Raw genomic sequence first — 22,837 nt, 5'->3', positions numbered from 1 at the left:
ATGATGGATGGAACATCTCTGCTGTGGCTGTTCTGTAAGTTGAGTCTCTCTTTATGTCTGGGATAAGATTTGAATACAGCTGTTTACACAACAGTAGACTGTTATACAACTACATTAGGGAATTAAGATAAATTCAGATTCACGGGCACTTATATATATATATAAGCTCTTATATATATATTCTGGGGCACTTATATTTTCTTTCTTTGATGGGCAGAGTAACTGATAATGTGACAATTGGCAGGAAAGAAAGGAAAAATGCTAAAACAAAAAAATATTATAATGTGTACGTTTTATATAACTATAAAAACAAAAAAGGAATGCCTTTTAAACAGTTTTACCTGTGCTTAAAACCACACATAGGTTGTACAGGGCCAGAACAAAACACCGCTAAGTATTGATTGCACACTTCAATGGAAAACAAACAATATTCAGTCCTCTGTCTTACAGTCATCTCTTAGCTTAGAAAGTTTGTAAAAGATAAACCGCTTATATGTATATCTTTTAAATCACAAAGGAGACAGTCTACTTTTTTTTTAACATTGCATAGCATACTTCCTGCCTGCTGTATATATGTACTAGTGCTGTCAAAATTAAAGCGTTAACGCAGATTAAGCCGCAATCACGATGAACGCGATAAAACAAATTTCACGCTATTAACGCATCTGGAGTGCAGAATGACTAAAAATCCCTGAAATGTTTCTGTCAACGAATTTCGGTCAGTTTGTCCAAGATGCTCACGGAGCATCGGGGACTCAGTAAGTCTACCTCGGACATATTGACTGACACAACTGCCAAGTGGATTGCAGCGAACTAGAGACCCATTACAACACAGGCTTTACATAGCTATGGTTCCTCATTTTAGGCACTTGAAGTGTCTCCCCAAGAGTGACAGAGAGAGTGGATAAATGTTGAGTTTTTTGTTAACGTGAATGTTCAAGATGTTCAATAAACATGTTAAGTACGTATATTTCCCCTTTTTTCTCTACTACTACTACTACTACTACTACTAATAATAATAATGATTATTATTATTAATAATAATAATAATAATAATAATAATAATAATAATAATAATAATAATAATAATAATAATAAAGAATGATGTTTAATTGTGATTAATCAAAATTAATCCACAGTAACCCTGTGATGGATCTGATTACAAATATTCATTGTTTGACAGCACTGTTACTGTATCCCTGTTACTGTAACCAATATGTCTACTCACCAAAGAATGAGTGAAGCAATATGGATAACAGCAGAGGACAATTTATTTAGGCAATTTACCATCGGTGTCCAGCACTTTAAAGGATTGATGGACTGGAGCACATCTGTCCTTAACATACCCTCTTAAACATCAGCTTGACACTGATACATCAAAGGAAACTTAACCGACTTTAAGTGCAAATGTTTCAACCTGAACAACTTAAAACTTCTCTGGGATACAATGTAAACAAAGACAAGAAGAAGAAGAAAAATATTTCCATCAATAGTCACTTCTCCTAACCAGGAGACAAGTGAATATATTATGTAAAGAGTCTTTTTTCTCAGTCCTGGGGTTGTAACACCACAACCTCCTCAGTCTGTAATCAGAGAGTGTCTATTTGACAATAACCAAAATGTCTTTGGATAGTCTTTGTGAATGCAAACAAAAGAAAAAACAAAACAAAAAAAACAATGGTGTTAGCTGGCCAGCAAAATAAAGAGAGTGTATGGCACTGAGTGCGGGCGTGTGTGTGAGTACTTCGGTCCAAATAATCAAGGTTCGGATGGATGAATGGATGGCAGCCGCTTGTCCTTTAATGGCACCAGCGAGACAGCACAGTAGTAAGGCAGCACAGCAGCGAGGCGTCTGGCAGGAGAACGAACAATAGTCTTTTTTTTAAGGCTACTGCAGAATTAGATATTCCCCGCTAGCTCACCCAAGCTTGCTCTCTGGCACAGCTACAAGCCATGTGAGCTCATAGCCCCTCCCGCTAGGATGTACTACCACAGTTGACTGTCGTAAAGCAGCCGCAAAAGAATAGCAATTAAAAAAAACCTCAAAATCATTGAAGAACATTTTATAACACCCAATATAGATATATACATATATACTGAATATCACACAATATCAGATAACCAAATTAACACTGGGTTACATTACCTATTAGTATATAGGACTTTTTTTTAAAGTTGTATTTTCACAGGAGAGAACCTGTGCTAAAAGATTGAAGAAAACTATTCAAATTCTATTTCAATTTAAGCATGCATTCTTTGTGTTCGATCTCCGTTTACTGCATTATATTGCATAAATGTCAGTTACAAGCTTAAATATACAGTTCAAAAAGTGTAATTGCAGCAGGCTCTTGATCAAGCAATTGCAATTAATTGTGATTAATGACAGAAAATTGAGATTATTATTTTTTTCATTTACAGCCCTAATATGGACATTAGAGCATGGTTTGCTGCTTCCTCTCAGTCTGCAGCACCTAAAGTGCAAATAAACACCTGTCTATGTTTCATAAACCCTGATGTCTAAGAAGCGTGAAAAGAAAAGCGTCTGGACTTCTTTAATTTGCTAGAAGATGTTTCACCTCTTACCTGAGAAGCTTCTTCAGTTCTAGGGTCAAATGGCAGAGAGTCCCAGATTTAAGCTCTGTGGGAGTTTCCCCCCAATGAGGGACAATGGACCCCCTAATGATCCTCTACCTAATCACATGAGCCAAGGTGAGAAAACGGGGTGTAGGTCACAATCAGTCAAGGCTTTGGGTGAGTTCACTGTGAAACCTAACCCCACCCTATCATGTGATTAAGATAAGACAAGATAAGATAAGATAAGATAAGACTTTATTGATCCCACAACGGGGAAATTTTTGCATCACCTCAGCTCAGGTACAGATATATGAAGGAAATACAAAAATACAATTAAGTACAATCAATGAAAAAAGGTAAGATAATACACTATATGTAATGGTAGCATACACAGTATGTGATTATGGATATAGTTGGAAATATGGAAGACATAAACTATATAGCTTGGAAGGTCATGGAAGGTCCATTATGCATGAAGTGGTGACCGTGGATGTTCACAGTGTCCAGTGACTTATGACATCGTGATTGAGGAGTTATAGAGTCTAACTGCTGTTGGGATGAATGATCTGCGAAAGCGCTCCTTCCTGCAGCGAGGGTGTTTCAGTCTCTGACTAAAGGAGCTGCACAGCCCACTCACATACTCATGCAGTGGGTGATGTGGGTTGTTCATGATGGATGTCAGCTTTACTAACATCCTCCCCTCACCAACCACCTCCACAGACTCCAGGGGACATCCCAGCACGGAGCTAGACCTCCGACACCAGTTTGTCAATCCTGCTCCTGTCCCTGTCCGTGCATCCACTCCCCCAGCAGGCCACTGCATAGAAAAGGGCAGATGCTACCACAGTGTCATTGAATGTCCTTATTAACAGAGTCCTGCAGACTCCGAAGGACCTCAGTCTCCTCAGCAGGTGGAGTCAACTCTGGCCCTTCTTATACAGGACGTCTGTATTTGTAGTCCAGTCCAGTTTATTGTTGAGGTGAACACCCAGGTACTTATAAGAGTCCACTATCTCAATGTCTTTCCCTTGGATGTTCACCGGTGTTGTAGGGGGTGACTTCCTCCTGAAGTCTATGATCATCTCCTTTGTCTTGCCGGCGTTGATTTGGAGTACGTTGGTCTCACACCAGCCAACAAAGTCACTGATGACCCCCCCTGTATTCCTGATGATTCCCGTCTGATACGCATCCAATGATGGCTGTATCATCTGAGAACTTCTGTAGATGGCAATTGTCCAAATTATAACAGAAGTCTGAAGTGTAAAGGCTGAACAGGAAAGGTGAGATCACCTGAGATCAGATGGCCTAGGATGTGAGTGGGCGTTAGGGCATCTGGGAAGGGATCTCAAAACTGGATTATAGATGGCAGACAGTTGGTGTCGTAAACCACCGCCTCTGTTCAAAGATACATGTATGTGTTCCTTCTTTTTTCCTTCAGGCTTAGAGGGAACATGTTCTGCCCGGTGATGTAGGGTCCTGATTACTCTAAGTTTGTGTTCCAGAGGGTGATGGGAGTCAAACAGGAGGTACTGGTCCGTGTGTGTGGGTTTCCGGTAAACTTCGATGTTGAGGTTGCCATTCTCTTCAATGTGCACAGTGCAGTCCAGGAAAGGCAAACAGTTATCCTTTGCGTCTTCCCTGGTGAACCTGATGTTTTTATCCACAGCGTTAACGGGAGCAGTGAAGGACCCAGGTGTCATCTACATACAGTGGGGCAAAAAAGTATTTAGTCAGCCACCGATTGTGCAAGTTCCCCCACCTAAAATGATGACAGAGGTCAGTAATTTGCACCAGAGGTACACTTCAACTGTGAGAGACAGAATGTGAAAAAAAAAATCCATGAATTCATATGGTAGGATTTGTAAAGAATTTATTCGTAAATCAGGGTGGAAAATAAGTATTTGGTCAATAACAAAAATACAACTCAATACTTTGTAACATAACCTTTGTTGGCAATAACAGAGGTCAAACGTTTACTATAGGTCTTTACCAGGTTTGCACACACAGTAGCTGGTATTTTGGCCCATTCCTCCATGCAGATCTTCTCGAGAGCAGTGATGTTTTGGGGCTGTCGCCGAGCAACACGGACTTTCAACTCCCGCCACAGATTTTCTATGGGGTTGAGGTCTGGAGACTGGCTAGGCCACTCCAGGACTTTCAAATGCTTCTTACGGAGCCACTCCTTTGTTGCCCGGGCGGTGTGTTTTGGATCATTGTCATGTTGGAAGACCCAGCCTCGTTTCATCTTCAAAGTTCTCACTGATGGAAGGAGGTTTTGGCTCAAAATCTCACGATACATGGCCCCATTCATTCTGTCCTTAACACGGATCAGTCGTCCTGTCCACTTGGCAGAAAACAGCCCCATAGCATGATGTTTCCACCCCCATGCTTCACAGTAGGTATGGTGTTCTTGGGATGCAACTCAGTATTCTTCGTCCTCCAAACACGACGAGTTGAGTTTATACCAAAAAGTTCTACTTTGGTTTCATCTGACCACATGACATTCTCCCAATCCTCTGCTGTGTCATCCATGTGCTCTCTGGCAAACTTCAGACGGGCCTGGACATGCACTGGCTTCAGCAGCGGAACACGTCTGGCACTGCGGGATTTGATTCCCTGCCGTTGTAGTGTGTTTGTCATGGTCCTGGGCCGTGTTGGCCCAGTATTCTTAGTTCTCTTGTATTTTTGTATTCAGTTCCCTGTTTAGGTTCTGTTTCCTGAGTTGCCCTGTTATGTGGTTCCCTGTGTGCTTTCCCTTTGTGACTCTCACCCCCTGTGTGCCCCTCTATGTATTCATGAGCCCTTGTCCCCTTTCGTGTTTTATTCCATGTTTTCCCCAGCCTGTTATGTCTGTGTTCTCCCCGTGCTCTCTCCTCCTGTCTGAACCTCTGTACTTCCTGTTTTACTTTGACAGTCTCTCGTCAGTATGCGTCATGTTGTGTTCACTCCTGCCCTGTCTCGTTATGATTATCTGTGTCAGCTGTGTTCCCCGTGTGCTCCCACTTCCCTCGTTAACCCTCTGTGTATTTATGTCTGCATCTCCCTCAGTTCTGTGTCGTAGTCTCCCTCATAGCTGCGTGGATTTCCCTGTGTCTCTCTGCAAGTATTAGTTATTGTTCCCGGTTTAAGTTTTGTATTTCTTGTGATCTGCCTTCCAGCATTAAAGCTGTGATTTTGAGTTTATCCCCTGAGTCCGTGAGTTTGCATTTTGGGTCCTCATCCTGCCTGCCACACAGCTATCATGACAGTGTTACTGATGGTGACCTTTGTTACTTTGGTCCCAGCTCTCTGCAGGTCATTCACCAGGTCCCCCCGTGTGGTTCTGGGATCTTTGCTCACCGTTCTCATGATCATTTTGACCCCACGGGATGAGATCTTGCGTGGAGCCCCAGATCGTGGGAGATTATCAGTGGTCTTGTATGTCTTCCATTTTCTGATGATTGCTCCCACAGTTGATTTTTTCACACCAAGCTGCTTGCCTATTGTAGATTCACTCTTCCCAGTCTGGTGCAGGTCTACAATACTTTTCCTGGTGTCCTTCGAAAGCTCTTTGGTCTTGGCCATGGCGGAGTTTGGAGTCTGACTGTTTGAGGCTGTGGACAGGTGTCTTTTATACAGATAATGGGTTCAAACAGGTGCCATTCATACAGGTAACAAGTGGCGGACAGAAAAGCGTCTTACAGAAGACGTTACAGGTCTGTGAGAGCCAGAGATTTTCCATGTTTGAGGTGACCAAATACTTATTTTCCACCCTAATTTACGAATAAATTCTTTACAAATCCTACCATGTGAATTCATGGATTTTTTTTTTCACATTCTGTCTCTCACAGTTGAAGTGTACCTCTGGTGCAAATTACTGACCTCTGTCATCATTTTAAGTGGGGGAACTTGCACAATCGGTGGCTGACTAAATACTTTTTTGCCCCACTGTATCTGTACCAGTGGCTGGGTACTTAAAAGAGCCAAGAGCCTTTCTTTCCACTTCCTCCATGTAAAGGTTGGCTACAATAGGTGACACCGGGGATCCCATGGCACAGCCATGTTTTTGCCTGTAGAAACCCTTCTTGTATTTGAAATATGTGGTGGTCAGTGTCGCGGTTCGAATTTTTGAGGAAGAGACATACGACTGAAAGTCCATAGTGGGTCAACACTAGGGATGGGTATCGTTTAGGTTTGATCCGATACGGTGCCAAATCGGTACTTTTGAAACGGTGCCGGTGCTCAAACGGTGCTCAAACCGGTGCTTAAAGAATGGAGAACACAAAATTGGTCCAAAAACCTCTCATGTTCAGCTGTTTTTTTTTTTGTAAAAAGATAACAATGTTAGCCTTTTCTGCAGCTATGGGGCATATATGGTATCACTCTTGGCTGGAAGCAGTGCTTAATCAATGGAAAAAACACAAAATTTATCCAAAAACCTCTTATGTTTAGCCGTTTCCCTCTTTTTCTTTGGTCATTTTAGCCTTTTTGGCCAGGGTGAAGGGAGTATCTGCCATCAAACAAGAAGACAGCCGCATTTAGCTATGATGATGTTTGCTAGTTCACCTTACATGCATTAATGTAATAACGTGGTTAGCCTACTCAACGTAAATTACACACGAACAACATTAAGCTACTCACGCAGAGAAGAACGGCTGCTGCTGCATCATCATCCGTCATCATTTCTGCTACACTGGCAGGGCTAGGGGCCAGGACTCTCCTCTTCGTGTTTTTGGGGATGTTGCTAACTCCGGGTCTGATAACAGGCACCACACCCGCAGTAGATGCGCTCGGTGTGAGGTCTCGCAGCAAGCTATCAAATACAGCGCATTTCTTGGCTTAAAAAAAAAAAAACGCTATGCGTCGCCAGGTGTTTCATCGGATTCGAGGTGTTGCCTCCTTTGACAGTATCACAGTATCAGCTTAAAGCACTTGTTGCAGGCTCCTGAGTTTGCATCTTTTGCTGTGAAGTACAGCCAAACTTTTGACCGCTTCGCCTTGGGCATTTTTAATCTGTAGCTCTGCTCTAAAAGAACGTACGTACCTGGACCCGCCTACTATACTCAGAAACGTAAAATGATTGGCTAGAAGTGTATCACAGCTCAGGAAAAAAAAGCACCGAAATAAAGCACCGAAATGTGCGCTGCTTTTCGGTCTGGTTACTAACGTTTATGTCAGAACCGGTGCCATCATGGCACCGGACACCGGTACCCATCCCTAGTCAACACAAATGATTTTATTAAAACACATATATGTGGTGAAGATGGGCTCTGCAAAACATCAGGTTCCATCTCCCCAGAACAATAGGTGGGGTGTGATATTTATAACATATGATAACCAGTAACCTGCGTCACCACAGATGCATGTTCCAGTAACTCCAGCCTGGACATATTCTAAAAAAGAACAGCTCCTTCCTGTACCACCCGCTAGATGCATCCTGTTATTACACTCTTCTAGGCTTATCAGAATTAAACTGTCACGTATGCAGGTACACAACATTTGTAGTCAATTCACTCAGGCAGACTATGTGTCTGTGTTGTTAACCTTAGTGCATGACCTCCCTCTGCGTCATCTGTTACCAGGCAAACTTCAATGCAGCAGGCTGCCAAATGCACACAGGCAATATGTAGCAAATTATACTGTAAACATGTAGGCAACCTTTCAATAGCTGAACTTTACTCCATTGATTGGCCAGACAGCGCACTGCCCGTAGCTTCAAACCATTAATTAACTTGACCGAGCTTCAACCCTTTAATCATGCAATATATGTATAACATGATTACAGTTGCACCTGCAAAGATTATTATGTGCTTATGCTAACACCTGAAATACAGATTTTAATATAACATCACCAGGTTCAATAAATGTGTCAATGAAATGACAACAATGATAAATCATAAATGATGCAACAGTAACAATAAGGATTATGAATAGTAACATAGATTATGAATGTAAAATAATATTTCATCTCGATATAAGGCAGAGGTGTAACATTGAGCAAATCTGATCAGGGCTGAATTTGGTTATGTCTTCCAAGGAGCTGTCTTCTTGTAATTGTTTTCTGACAGTCTCCACTGCCTCCGTGGTGGGTATGCAACTGAAGAGAGAGACTACATCAAACCATGGTTTCATCTGGATCCATATAAGATAAGCTTCGGGAGAACTGGATAAGTTTTTTGGATGAGAGGAGAAATGTCTTCGAGCAACTTAAAGAAGTCCAGACGCTTTTCTTTCCAAGCTCCCTAGACTACAATGACCTGGATGACTGAGAACCTTCACAGACATACACCCTGAGCAGAGAAAAATAAACAAAGTAACCTCTCGCTCTCTTTTTTTGCAGCTCTGATTTCACTTGTGTGCTGCACAACAACGGAAGGTTAGTACATTTCTTCTATCGCACTTTCAAGTGATTTTTCTATCTATATTTTTGTCCTTGGGTTGAATTAGAGTTCACTCTGGGATGCAACTTAAAAAAAATGTTACTTATCATATACAGTGGGGCAAAAAAGTATTTAGTCAGCCAACGATTGTGCAAGTTCCCCCACCTAAAATGATGACAGAGGTCAGTAATTTGCACCAGAGGTACACGTCAACTGTGAGAGACAGAATGTGAAAAGAAAATCCATGAATTCACATGGTAGGATTTGTAAAGAATATATTCGTAAATCAGGGTGGATAATAAGTATTTGGTCAATAACAAAAATACAACTCAATACTTTGTAACATAACCTTTGTTGGCAATAACAGAGGTCAAACGTTTACTATAGGTCTTTACCAGGTTTGCACACACAGTAGCTGGTATTTTGGCCCATTCCTCCATGCAGATCTTCTCGAGAGCAGTGATGTTTTGGGGCTGTCGCCGAGCAACACGGACTTTCAACTCCTGCCACAGATTTTCTATGGGGTTGAGGTCTGGAGACTGGCTAGGCCACTCCAGGACTTTCAAATGCTTCTTACGGAGCCACTCCTTTGTTGCCCGGGCGGTGTGTTTTGGATCATTGTCATGTTGGAAGACCCAGCCTCGTTTCATCTTCAAAGTTCTCACTGATGGAAGGAGGTTTTGGCTCAAAATCTCACGATACATGGCCCCATTCATTCTGTCCTTAACACGGATCAGTCGTCCTGTCCCCTTGGCAGAAAAACAGCGCCATAGCATGATGTTTCCACCCCCATGCTTCACAGTAGGTATGGTGTTCTTGGGATGCAACTCAGTATTCTCCTTCCTCCAAACACGACGAGTTGAGTTTATACCAAAAAGTTCTACTTTGGTTTCATCTGACCACATGACATTCTCCCAATCCTCTGCTGTGTCATCCATGTGCTCTCTGGCAAACTTCAGACGGGCCTGGACATGCACTGGCTTCAGCAGCGGAACACGTCTGGCACTGCGGGATTTGATTCCCTGCCGTCGTAGTGTGTTACTGATGGTGACCTTTGTCACTTTGGCCCCAGCTCTCTGCAGGACATTCACCAGGTCCCCCCGTGTGGTTCTGGGATCTTTGCTCACCGTTCTCATGATCATTGTGACCCCACGGGATGAGATCTTGCGTGGAGCCCCAGATCGAGGGAGATTATCAGTGGTCTTGTATGTCTTCCATTTTCTGATGATTGCTCCCACAGTTGATTTTTTCACACCAAGCTGCTTGCCTATTGTAGATTCACTCTTCCCAGTCTGGTGCAGGTCTACAATACTTTTCCTGGTGTCCTTCGAAAGCTCTTTGGTCTTGGCCATGGCGGACTTTGGAGTCTGACCGTTTGAGGCTGTGGACAGGTGTCTTTTATACAGATGATGAGTTCAAACAGGTGCCATTCATACAGGTAACGAGTGGGGGACAGAAAAGCGTCTTACAGAAGACGTTACAGGTCTGTGAGAGCCAGAAATTTTCCTTGTTTGAGGTGACCAAATATTTATTTTCCACCCTAATTTACGAATAAATTCTTTACAAATCCTACCATGTGAATTCATGGATTTTTTTTTCACATTCTGTCTCTCACAGTTGAAGTGTACCTCTGGTGCAAATTACTGACCTCTATCATCATTTTAGGTGGGGGAACTTGCACAATCGTTGGCTGACAAAATACTTTTTTGCCCCACTGTATCACTGTATCACAAAGAAAGTTCACCATACCTGTCTACCTGGTGTCTTTTTTAACTCACCCTACTATTAATTCATGATCCTCTATGATGATCCCTGATGTCCACTGTGAGCAACCATCTTTGAACAGAGGCGGTGGTTTACGACACCAACTCTCTGCCATCTATAATCCAGTTTTGAGTTCCCTCCCCAGACGCCTTAACACCCACTCACATCCTGGGCCATCTGACCTCAGGAAATCACATGATAGGGTGGGGCCAGGTTTCACAATGAGCTCACCGGAAACCCTGGCTGATTGGGACCCACACCCAGTTTCACACCTTGGCTCAGGCGATTAGAGGATCATCAGGGGGTCCTTTTGTCCCTCTGCGGGGGGATACTCCCACTAGGTTTAAATCTGGGACTCACAGTCAAAATATGTGTGTGTGTGTGTGTGTAGGGGGGGGGTTAAACGATGAATGTTGGCAAAACAGCTGATTAAACATATTACACGCAGATATTATCATTGATGGTAATCAAAAAGTGCTGCTCTCCAGACTTAAACTCCGTTGAGCTGGTTTGGGATGAACTGGATGGAAGAGTGAAAGAAAAGCAACCTGCAAGTGCCACATATTTATGGGAACTTTTGCAACAGATATGGGAAGAAATTTCTGAACAATATTTGATTTCTGTTGTGTGTTCAGTTGTTATATCTGCCAGTGTTTGCCACTTTGATGACTCCAAAGTTTAGAATACATTTTAGTCTATAAATTGATTCCATGATTTGAAATAATTTAAATGATTTAAAACATGCACGATAGGATGTATGTTGAATGGGTGTTTTTCAAATATTGATTACTGAGGTTATTTTTGTCTTGTTTTGTCTCTCACAGCTCATTTGACTGTGAGTCCCAGCAGCTCTCAGTTCTTTAAAGATGACTTTGTGTCTCTGAGCTGTGAGGAGGACGACAGCTCTGCTGGATGGACTCTGAGGAGAAACACAAGCAAAGACACCAGGACTCAGTGTGGAGCTGAGTGGGGGAAATCTACTGGGAATTCCTGCAGTATCAGCTATATCTTAATACAGGACAGTGGAGTTTACTGGTGTGAGTCCAGAGAGGGTCCCATCAGTAACATGGTTAGCCTGACAGTCACTGGTAAGCTGAGTGTGTGGAGTTAGTGTTGATGAAGCTGTGTGTAAATGGATGAAATGCTGTAGTTTGTCTCTGTGTTGAGGTGGATCAGTGATCCTGCAGAGTCCTGTCCTCCCTGTGATGGAGGGAGATGACGTCACTCTGCTCTGTAAAACAAAGACCACTCCCTCCAATCTCCCAGCTGCTTTCATCAAAGATGACGTTTTCATTGGGAATAGGCCTACAGGTCACATGACCATCCAGCATGTTTCCAGGTCTGATGAAGGCCTCTACAAGTGTGAGATCAGCGGTCATGGAGAGTCTCCATCCAGCTGGATCACTGTCACAGGTGAGGAGCTTCACTCTAATAACACCGTTTATTTGTTCAATATAGTCACTATAGTCAATATAGATTCTTTCTGCAGGTAGGCCTACATTCGCAACAAGACCTACAACCACATCCCACCTGATTTCTGGAGCTCCATCCCCTGACTTAACATTAATGTGCCACCTGGTGGTGTTTAGTTCATACTTCATCTCCACCTTTCTCTCATGGTGATTTTATAGTGAGGAAGAGACACTATAGGTAATATTCACTAATCCATCAATTAGTAATCAGTGACTCAATGATGACAGCTGATGATGTCTTCAACCAATCTCATGATCTACCTTTTCTTCCTGACTTGCTGTTACTCCAGGAAATAACTTACCCATCTTCAAGGAGTTACCGCTACCCACAGAGGCTGAGTAAAAACAGGATGAGGAAGCTGATAATGTCACCAAGGAGGTTCAATCAACAAATCCAAACTGGACAGACAGTGTGTTTGTCATGATCCTGGGCCATGTTGGCCCAGCATTCTTAGTTTTCATGTATTTTTGTATTTTGTTCTTTATTTAGGCCATGGTTCCTGGGTTGCTCTGTTAAGTTGTTTCTTATTTGATTTCCCCTTGTGACTTTTACCCCGTGTGCCCCTCTGTGTATTTGTGAGCCCTCGTCTCCCCTCCTTGTGTTTTATTCCATGTATCCTCAGCCCGCTATGCCTGTGCTCTCCTGTCTCTCTCTCCTCCTGTCTGCACCTCTGTGTACTTCCTGTTTTACTTTGACAGTCTCCCGTCAGTGTTGTGTTACTCCTGCCGTGTCTTGTTATGATTATCTGTGTCAGCTGTGTTTCCCGTGTGTGGAAAACGTACACTTATTATGTACTTATCATCATTGCATATAACACACATAAAAAAAACGCAGCTGCTGACTGTAAAAACAGGAACATCACTAAGTGAGACTGAGCAGTATAGTTGGGTGGTTCTGTTCATCATGGGGAAGATTTTTTTTTTCTCCAGTTCAACTTTGGGGGCAGACACAAGCTGATTAGGATTATATATACAAGACCATGAGTCATTAATCCAGACCAGTGTCTATACTCGTTGTCTTGTAAGAGTTTACTTTTAATCAATTTTTCTCAGCTTGTCATGTGTACTAATAGTGAGAATACATGCCTTCAGCAGAGTTTAGATTATGTTCTAAACTTAAGAACACAATGAACTCCACCCAGGCGACAGAGGGAGAGAGAGAGGGGGAACAAAGCAGAACTTCTCAGGCAGATCTGTCGGACCGTGAAAGCTTAATATTTGAAAAACATTGCACTGAATTTCTTCTTACTTTTGTCATTTTAATTCCACCATGATAAAATGAAACTTCCTCCACAGGTCTGTCTCTCAGTCTGCTTCAAGACCAGTTTACCATCGAAACTCTCTATGTTCTATATAATTTGCTTATTACGTAACAGTCTACTATTGTGTACAGAACTGTTGGACGCTGTTTGTTTGTTTTTTAAATGACCTCTGACAAGAAAGCCTAATTTCTGCTTTTTAACACTGAAGAAATTTAAACTTTTACAAATTAGACCAAATTGCAAAACCTCTTAGCTGTGACTCTAATAAAACCTCTGTAACTTTGCTCTGCTTCACTTCAGCAGCATCAGGTAATGTTCATATGTTGATTCATGGTTTTCTTCAGATTTGATCTGCTGCTGAATATTTTTTATCTGCTATAAAAAAAGTCCATGAAAATCTCCTTCATGTTTTTCTGTGTTTTATCCTCAGTAACTTTAACACAAAGGCATCTGCTGTACGGTGTACATTTTAGGACATCCTCAGGTCTCAGGAAAAAAGCTGTCACTTCAACTCATTCATGTGACCTAAAAGGTAAACCTGTTTCTCCATCACCTGTTCAGCTCTGATGGTTCAGTAAGGACATCTCCTGGTTTCATCTTCATGTTTCCCTCTCACCACATATCCAAACCAATATCATGACCAGCAGCTTTACAGCTGTGGCTCCAGCAAACATCAGCTGATACTAGAAATTAATATTAAATAAATTCTAACAACAGCTGATCAAACGTGCTGCTGTTGTTTAGCGCGACATCCGCTGGTTTCCTCTTTCTGGCGCAAAGTGGGCGATAAACAAACAAGAGAGAAAAGCCGATCAGCTGATCATTGATCAGTTTCATGATTAAAGTAGCAACAGGAGAGAGAGGTGAGAGAATGAGAGAAGAAGATGCAGCTGTGCAGCGTAACGACAGAATAACTCCACCTTTGTGTCTTTTTCATTCTAGCTGAAGTCCGGGACAAACGGCGTCCCTTCTCAGCTCAACGCGAAACGCGTAATAATTTCTCTGAATGCGGGACGATTCCGTCTTTTTACGGGACGGTTGGCAACTCTACTAACTAACCTTATGAATAAAATAAAGTTCAACATCAGTAACATCATAGCACCCACCCAGCTGTATAGAAACTCCATCATGCTAGCTAGTACGCAGCACGAGTTATTGTAACTGACTGTAAAAAGTCAGCATAACGAAAATAAACTCCACCTAAACTTGGTTTATATCTGACCAGATAGACTGCGGGTTGTAACTTCTTACCTGAAGTTCAGCTCCCCTTGCTCAGACCGGCACCCGTCTCGGGTCTCTGCTCCTCCTGCCTCACCTTTCCCTCATCCACCTGCCAGAATGTTGCACCTGCTGGCCTCCACCACTTGCTAATGTTACTGAATCAGTAGAAGCTCCGCAATAGCCACTACCAAAAAACAAATGAGTTATTTTTACACATCTCCCAGCATCTGGCAAATCCACCACCTTTCAGTGTTTATACGAAAAAAAAGAGAAAAACAAAACACCATGTAAACGAAAAATCACCACCAGCCCACTGGTATGCCTGTCCAGCTGGATGGAACAATCCAATTGATGAATTGATTAATAGCTTTAATTTCCCAGTCGACCATGAATCCATGACTTTTCAACCTCATTGTTGCCACCAGGTGAGCATAAATAGATCATCATCAATAACAGGACAGCTCTGAATCAGTGTTATTCCAATGACATTACTAAAACACGTTTAGGTTTGATCAGTATTTTAACATAGATTCAACATTCATTCTGCTCTGAGATTGCACTCTTGACCATAATGATGACTCGGATTAAAAAAAGAAACATCAATTCAAAGTCATCTTGCTGTCTGGGATTAAACCAAACTGACAGGTGGAGCAAATTCATCGCTGTGAAGGCTTTTCTGTAAATCACGTGACTCCTCCCTACTGTGCGGGTTGTTCCCTGCAGACAGTGAAACACTGACCAAACTGTCTCTGGTAAACAGACGAGTTTTAATCTACATCACCTGTCCTGTATCAACGAATGGAGTTTGAGGAGGAAACTAAGAAACTGAAGCAGAAAAGAAAGACATGGAGTTAAAATCAGTGATATCACTGTTTCTCTTCCTCTGTTTGCTGGGACATCTGGACTGTACAGGTAAGCCGTGTGTACCTATGTGAATCAATCTGTCACCGAAGGACAGGTAACAGGGAGAGATTGCTGGAGTTGTTGGCAGAGGTATGAAAATGCGCAGGAAAATCTGACGTGCATAGCTAACTTCACCGACGACATTTAGGGAGGAATAAACACACATGAGCCTTCGGCCATTTTGATGAACGCATACGCCCCCTAGAGCGCGCTCACTTTATTAACATCCACACATCAAACATAACTGAACCATTTGCCTGTCTCCATAATTGAGAACATTTTCTCTTCTTATGTCAACAGTAGTTTTAGAAGTTACTGTACTGACACTGTGTAAGAGTCTTTGTTTCCTCGGGAGAGCAAAAAAGTTTCCGCTCTGCTTCATTTTACGGTCGTTGCTTTCAGAGTCAGTGTGGAGGAAATGTAGGTACACAGGTAATGGTGACAGGAGAGTGCAAATGGATTTAAATATTAGACTGCACTTAAAAAACTCTCGGCCCTTTTCAGTTTGAACTTTGACGTTACCTTCATGTAATGGTGGTGACGCTAGAGACAAGCCTCGGCTCACCTGTATGAGGAGCAGGTGAGGAGCTGCTGTAACAATAAGATTAGATTAATAGTAACGATGTTTTTCTTTTTCCTGTTAAAACATGGCGTGAGACTAAAAGAGTGTAAGTCAGTAAACACACTTAAGGGAGGATATTTCCGTGTGCGTAATGGTGGAGGCGCTGTGGACGACACAGAGATGAAGGGTAATGTTTGATTAGACCTGACTGTAAACCGGGTCTTATCGATACTGAGACTTTTACTGATGATGTGATCGTCTGAGAGAGAAATATATTCAAAGCTAAATATTCGATTACTTCAAGAAACTCGTTTTCTCTTCCGTTTAGTTTCATTTTAACTCTGACGTCACAATCATGTAATGTAGGTGGCGCTCGAAAGAAACCTGAGCTTACCTGTGGGAGGGGCGCGCATAGAGCAGGTGAGGAGCTTCTGTTCCTGATAGAGGTAAACGTCACATTTAACAAACCCCTGTGTTTAGCTGTAGAACAGATTTTATTTTTCTTTCTCTCAGCATACCGTGTTAGCAAGGGCGTAGATTTGGCATGGACTGAAGTGACATGTCCCCACCAATAATTTAATCTCTTCGAGTAAAGAAAAACAAACCCAATAAAGAACAAAAAATGATCTGTAAACCGCTCATTCGCCCAGCAGCGCAGAAAGAGTTAAATTACGTTCTCTACTGGATGTGACAAATATGGCCAAAGTGATTGGCTGTGCCTTTCAGGGAGCTCTGTTTAGTTTTAGCAGCGGCAAGCCTGCGCTGCGAGGAGGAGAGGAGGACGGCAGCACAAAGGAAGAACCTGGATATAAGAAAGTATTTTTCAAAATAACCTTTAAGTCACTTAAAGTCAAGCTCACTCATAAAATGTGTCCGTCATAATAACGTTACAGGCTATGCTAGGCCATACATGCCAACCCTTCTGATTTTTCCGAGAGAATCCCGAATTTCAGTGCCCCTCCCGAGCCACCATTCTCCTGAATTTCTTCCGATTTTCCACCCGGACAACAAAACTGAAAAACCATATCCCAGCTTGGCCCAGCAAATTCCAGTTTTCAACAATGGCTACTATTACTGCAGCTACTTAGTTTTAATATTATTCTTGTTTCTCTTTCTGGGTCGCAAAATAAACTTTTAACATATTTTCAGGCGAGAATGTAGCTGTGTAAACTTCAAATATATGTGTTTTTGTACTTATATTATAATCAATCATCTTCCTTTTGTCCACTTAAAATATGTTTACAGAAGTATTTTTGCATTTGTTGCAATTTCAGCTGTCCTCTTGGCCAGATTACTCTTAAGAGAGACCTTTTTAAAGTAAACAAGAATTTTTTTTAACTGCATAAGTAAAGGATACATAAAGTCACTGCCAAAAACTGATTGCGGCTTCTACCTTGTTACAGGAATGTTGTTTATTGTGTGAGACTCATGTAATGGGTGGGCACAGATGGAAGTATGGTAATAGATATTGCCCCCCCACCCTCTCCATAATTTCATGCATTCTTATCATTGTTATGTTATGCGTTCAGTTTTTTATTACTATTTCTGACACATACTGTGATAACTGGCAATCCAGCTAGCATATTCTGATCAATGATGATTCCCACGGGTGGCGCTCACGCAGGCACTGAATCGGGCAGCTTTGGGGTCCTGTGTGTTCTACTGCACAGATAGCCTGCAGTTAGTGATGGCCAAATGAAGCTTTCCGAAGCACTGAAGCTTGTATTGAAAAACGGTTCATTACTCGAAGCTTTTCAACACAGTCCTCTCCGGTGACATCTGGTGGTGAAAATTTTGAAGAGCAGCTTGAATCTGCAAAATAAAACGGACTGCTCAATCATCACTGCTCACTCAGGAGTGGCGTTCTCTCCGATATTGGGCCACCGTTCCGTTGCTTTGAACATGTAATTGGTTTTGTTTTCTCGATTGGGGGGCTGAAAAAAATGTAATGCGTATTTGCATAATACATTTTGATCAATAAACTTTCCCTATTTAAACATGCACTATGGTGTGGCCTTTCTTTGCTCATAACTCCTTGATGTTGGTAAATACAATAAGTGAGCAATATATATAATATACATATGAGAATGCACAGCACATTATGGAGTATGCCCCTGCTGTGGAGTCCTGCCTCCATCTACTTGTCATTTAATCACTGGACAGCTGGACAGGTTCATACAAAATATTAGATGAGGCCAATTGTCCTATACATATTTTTGACCTAGGGGTGGGATTGATTGTGAACTGGAAAGGGAAAATGCTTAGGGGGCTGAGTACGGCTGCATCGTCACTGATTTGTAGAATCATTTTGATTCGATACAGGATCCGATTCAATTTGATTGGAATCTGGAAAGTTTTGCCTCAGTCAGAAATATTACAATTCTGATCATTTAACAGTATATATCCATAATTTCGTATCTATTAAAAGAAAGCTGACACATGTGAGACTTAATTAGAGATGTAAACAGAGAGTTATGAAACCTGCAGCTGCAGAAGCCAGCGAAAAAAAAGAGGCAAACACAGCGCGGACCCGACGACACACCAAAATCTGACTCTGACGCGTCGGGTCCGCGCTCTGTGTTCACGTTTGTATGCAGAATCCATAAACCTGCTCCCAGTTACTGTTTTAGCTGCATGGTGTTTGACGACATGTTGTGAGGTTTAACCTGAGATGCTGGCGTTTCAGGCATAATAACGTTAATTTACAAATCGACGCAGGATTGTAATGAATCAATATCACTTCATTCAATTTAGCATGGATTGTAATCAGAAAAGCGATAATCAAAACCCACCCCTAATCAAGAACTTGCAAAGTACAAACATGATCTATGTCAGGTAGCCCTTTTGTTATTTACATTTAAAAAGAGGATTAGTGTTACTGTGCGCTGGCTGAGTCTGTTTCTTTTCTTAGAAATAGTTTCTCCTGCCCTGAAGAAAATCCACTTGCATGGAACAGAAGAGGCTGTTGAGTGCAGGAACCACACTGCAAGTTGGTAGATATGCAGGTATTCCTGGGTCCAGCAGACTATCGCCTAAAAACAATAAACAAAATGATTTTCTAAACTGTAGCAATGTAATGTACATATAGTGTCAAATACATTTTTGTAGTCTTCATTAGCTTTAATTCACATGGAAGTGTTCCTAAAGTCATATGCTGTAATGATATTTACATTATGAAAACATGATTTTGGACATTTCAAGTTTTTCACTTCGGCAGATAAAATGAATTGAGCAAAATCAACTCAAAATATTTCCAATGCCAGAACGTCCTCGCTGGCTCCATATCTGTCAGTGGAATGATCACCTCTTCGCTATCTGTCACCATCAACACACTCCACGAATCCCGTGGATGATTCGCTTCCTTATATCCGTTTGAATCAGGTACCGAAGCAGTTACGTGCGTAATGAAGCTTCGGACGTCACTGGTCACGTGACTTTTGCCAAACGAAGCAAGCCTCGACACAGTGCTTCTGAACCAGTGTGTTGTTTTTTTCGACACACGCTCCGGAGCGTCAGCTTCAAGCGGGCCATCACTAGCCTGCAGAGTGCAGCTACGCTGAACTGAAGGGCTTGTGTTTTGTATTTGCAGGTGAGCACAAGTATGTGTTGATAAACAGAATGATGTTGACGTATGAGAAATGTATTAGAGTAAGGTACTGTCATTAATGGAACACAACGCTAATGTCGGAGTTTGTGATTTACATGATGTACCTGAACTGGTGTTAAACGGGATGTCACATCGCAAATGATTAATAAGGGGATCGAGAGGGTAGTCTCCATGCGCAACAATACTAGTTGGAAGAGCATACGAGTGTGCAGAATATTGTAATATGAACATTGGTAGGAAAATACTGAGGAAATGAGTACTTTGTTAACACGTGTTATGTGTAAAAGGGTCCTGTGTGTTCTACTGCACAGATAGCCTGCAGAGTGCAGCTACGCTGACTGAACTGAAGTGCTTGTGTTTTGTATTTGCAGTTGCAAATGAGCAAGTAAAGAGAACGATTCTGAACTCATGCACGCCTGGAAGTGTCATTTGTCCAAGTGTGCAACAGTTGGTTAAGATGACTTGATATAATTCATGAGGGATATATTTGACATATGTCTCACATATTATAGATCAGGGGTCAGCAACCTTTAACACCCAAAGAGTCACTTGGACCCGGTTTCCACGCAAAAGAAAACACTGGGAGCCGCAAATACTTTTTGACATATACAATGAAGATAACACTGTATATATTGTTTTTTTTTTTTTTACCTTTATGCTTTGTGTAAACAACTAAAGTAAGTAAGTAAAGTTTATTTATTAAGCGCTTTTCACAGACAGGCAGTCACAAAGCGCTGTACACAAATATTAAAATAAACAATACAATCAATAGACATTATACACAATGTAAAAGATCAAATGTAAATAATGTAAAGAATATAAAATACGTAGTTCAACAAGAAGCTTGTTTGAAAAGAAAAGTTTTTAACTGCTTTTTAAAAGAATCCACGGAGCAACTAAAGTGTGTTGCTTATGAAATCCATGAAGTGCTACAGAGAAAATTGCATTTTATTTATGTAATTAACACATTTTGAACTCTTAAAGAAATATAACAAAAGGAAAGACACCCAGCTGAACTAAAATGATCCATGTAGCAAACAAAAACTGTTGTGAGCCGCCACCCTTATATCGCCTTTGGGCTTTTGGAGCCTTGACCTGATTTTTAAAAAGTAACTGGAAAAAAATCACTATGCTGCTATGTATTTTACCTGTTTAATGTGTGTGGCGGGGCGTGGTCTGCAGCGCCACTGCATGGGAGTCGGACGCACCTGAGCGGCACCCGCAATCACGCCTCGCTGCCTTAAAGTCTGTGCGCTCTCTGCTGTTGTGTTGTCGGGCGGTTGATCTGATTTCCTCGTATTGGTGTTGTTCCCAGATCATCATACTAAATGTTGTTCCAGGATCAACATTGCAAGTGACCAATCAGAATGTTGTGACGTCATACTTTTGCGACTTCGGGAAAAAACGGCGTAAAACAAAAAACTGTACTAAAGCTGCGTGAAACCGCCTCTGTCCGCCGATCAACGGACCCTGACCCTAACCCTAACCGTAACCCTTTAATAAACAGTAAGCAGAATTGATATTGTCCTTGCAACATTGGAATTTCATAAATGCACGAATGGCTTGGCGCGCAAAAGAATAACGTCACAACAATGTGATTGGTCACTTGCAATGTTGAACCTGGAACAACATTTTCATGATGGTCTGGGAACAACACCAACACGAGGAAATCAGATCATCCGTTGTCGGGCGGTGAGCTGCAAAGCTGCAGCCGGCTGTATGCATACAGCAACTGTGTGTGAAAAGTGGTCAATAAAGAGATGCTGAAAAGCGTGTTCATGCAAACATCGTCGGGTCTGCCGATATGTTTACAATAAGACTTATGGTCCCGAACCTCTGCGCACAGCGTCTGCAAATCGGGGCTGTACTTAGTCACTTTCATCTTTATGCAGGATTGTAATCTGTCATCTGTGAGGCGTGAGCGGTGTTTGTTTTTAACATAGTTCACGGTGGAGAACAGCTGCTGACATAATGCTGACATCCATAATTGGCCTACCTGGGGTTGAAAGTCTCGATAAATGCACGGCGTTTCGGCGGATATACCGGCTTCCGCGAGTGTGACGCTTATTTTGAGCGATGAAAAAATAATAAAATATAATTTTATACATACATACATACATACATACATATATATATATATATACATATATATATATATGTATATATACACGCTATCCAGCTGCTGGATAGCGTAGTGGTTAGACTACACGCCTTTGGAACCCAGGATTGCAAGTTCGATTCCTGCCTGGGGCGTCTGTATCCAGTAAGGGTCCTAAGGCTAGAACCCCTATGCTAACAGGGCGTTGTTGGAATGCTACTACGCAAGTAACCCCGGCGGAAGGGGCTACATGAATAGGATGAATTCGATACCCAGCGAAACAACTAGTAGCTCAGTGTTCCAACATTCGAAAGAAGGGACTGCTCTCACAGCTAGAGATTGACGAGGTACAACACAAATGCTACGGCAAGGAGGAGTCAGGACGCCAGGTCAGGGGGGAGATATCATCACCCCCACCCGAGATTGGGTACATAGCCCCAAGTGCGATAGGAGAAGGATCGTTGAGTGTGAGAGGAACTGACCTGAAAAATAGGATAATGGCCAAGCTTGAAACCTGGATCCCCCGTAGCCGGTTACTAAGATTACGTGAAGCACCCTCAGAAGGTCTGCTAGATGATGTTAATGCAGCACTACGGACAATACCTACAACCACGATTACCGACACTAACAAGCTGATCTACAATACGGCAGCATCGATCAGTGAGACGCTTGGCTACAAGTTGAACAGCCACAAGGGGCAGTACCCTCCATGGAGAAGGAGGCTAGAGGGCAAGATCAAAGTAGCACGGAGGGAGGTTAGCCAACTAACGGAGTTGCAGAAAGGTGCGACAAAGAAGGTGCATAAGAAATACAGCAAGCTCTCCATACCTGAGGCCTTGGAAACTGCCAAGCAAAGACTCACAGCCTTGGCCAGCCGCTTGAGGAGGTTCACCAGAGAGATAGAAGGCAGGAGAATAAACTAGCTGTTCTCCACAGAACCAGCAAAGGTGTACTCTCAGTGGCAAGGGAACAATAATAAGAGAACAGCACCACCAAGGCTGGAGACGGAGCAATA

At 42.2% G+C, this 22,837-nt stretch overlaps 1 protein-coding gene across 1 annotated transcript; it reads left to right on the top strand.

Annotated features, from left to right (window-relative positions):
• On the top strand, positions 1-13,809 carry LOC146578897 (cell adhesion molecule CEACAM20-like). The gene is made up of 6 exons (XM_085268994.1): positions 1-34; positions 8,894-8,929; positions 11,522-11,785; positions 11,865-12,110; positions 12,187-12,347; positions 12,460-13,809. Exons 1-5 carry the CDS (start codon positions 1-3, stop codon positions 12,318-12,320), a joined length of 714 nt encoding a protein of 237 aa, XP_085125120.1. The 3' UTR covers positions 12,321-12,347; positions 12,460-13,809.
• Positions 13,810-22,837: the final 9,028 nt, after the last annotated feature.

The sequence above is a fragment of the Mchenga conophoros genome, linkage group LG3 (assembly GCF_057382185.1).
Source record: "Mchenga conophoros isolate Kocher_MC1m ecotype Shallow Benthic linkage group LG3, M_conophoros_male_GT1.1, whole genome shotgun sequence".
Lineage (NCBI taxonomy): Eukaryota > Metazoa > Chordata > Actinopteri > Cichliformes > Cichlidae > Mchenga > Mchenga conophoros.
Note: the sequence above shows the minus strand (reverse complement) of the source record. Positions and strands in the feature narration are given on the sequence as shown.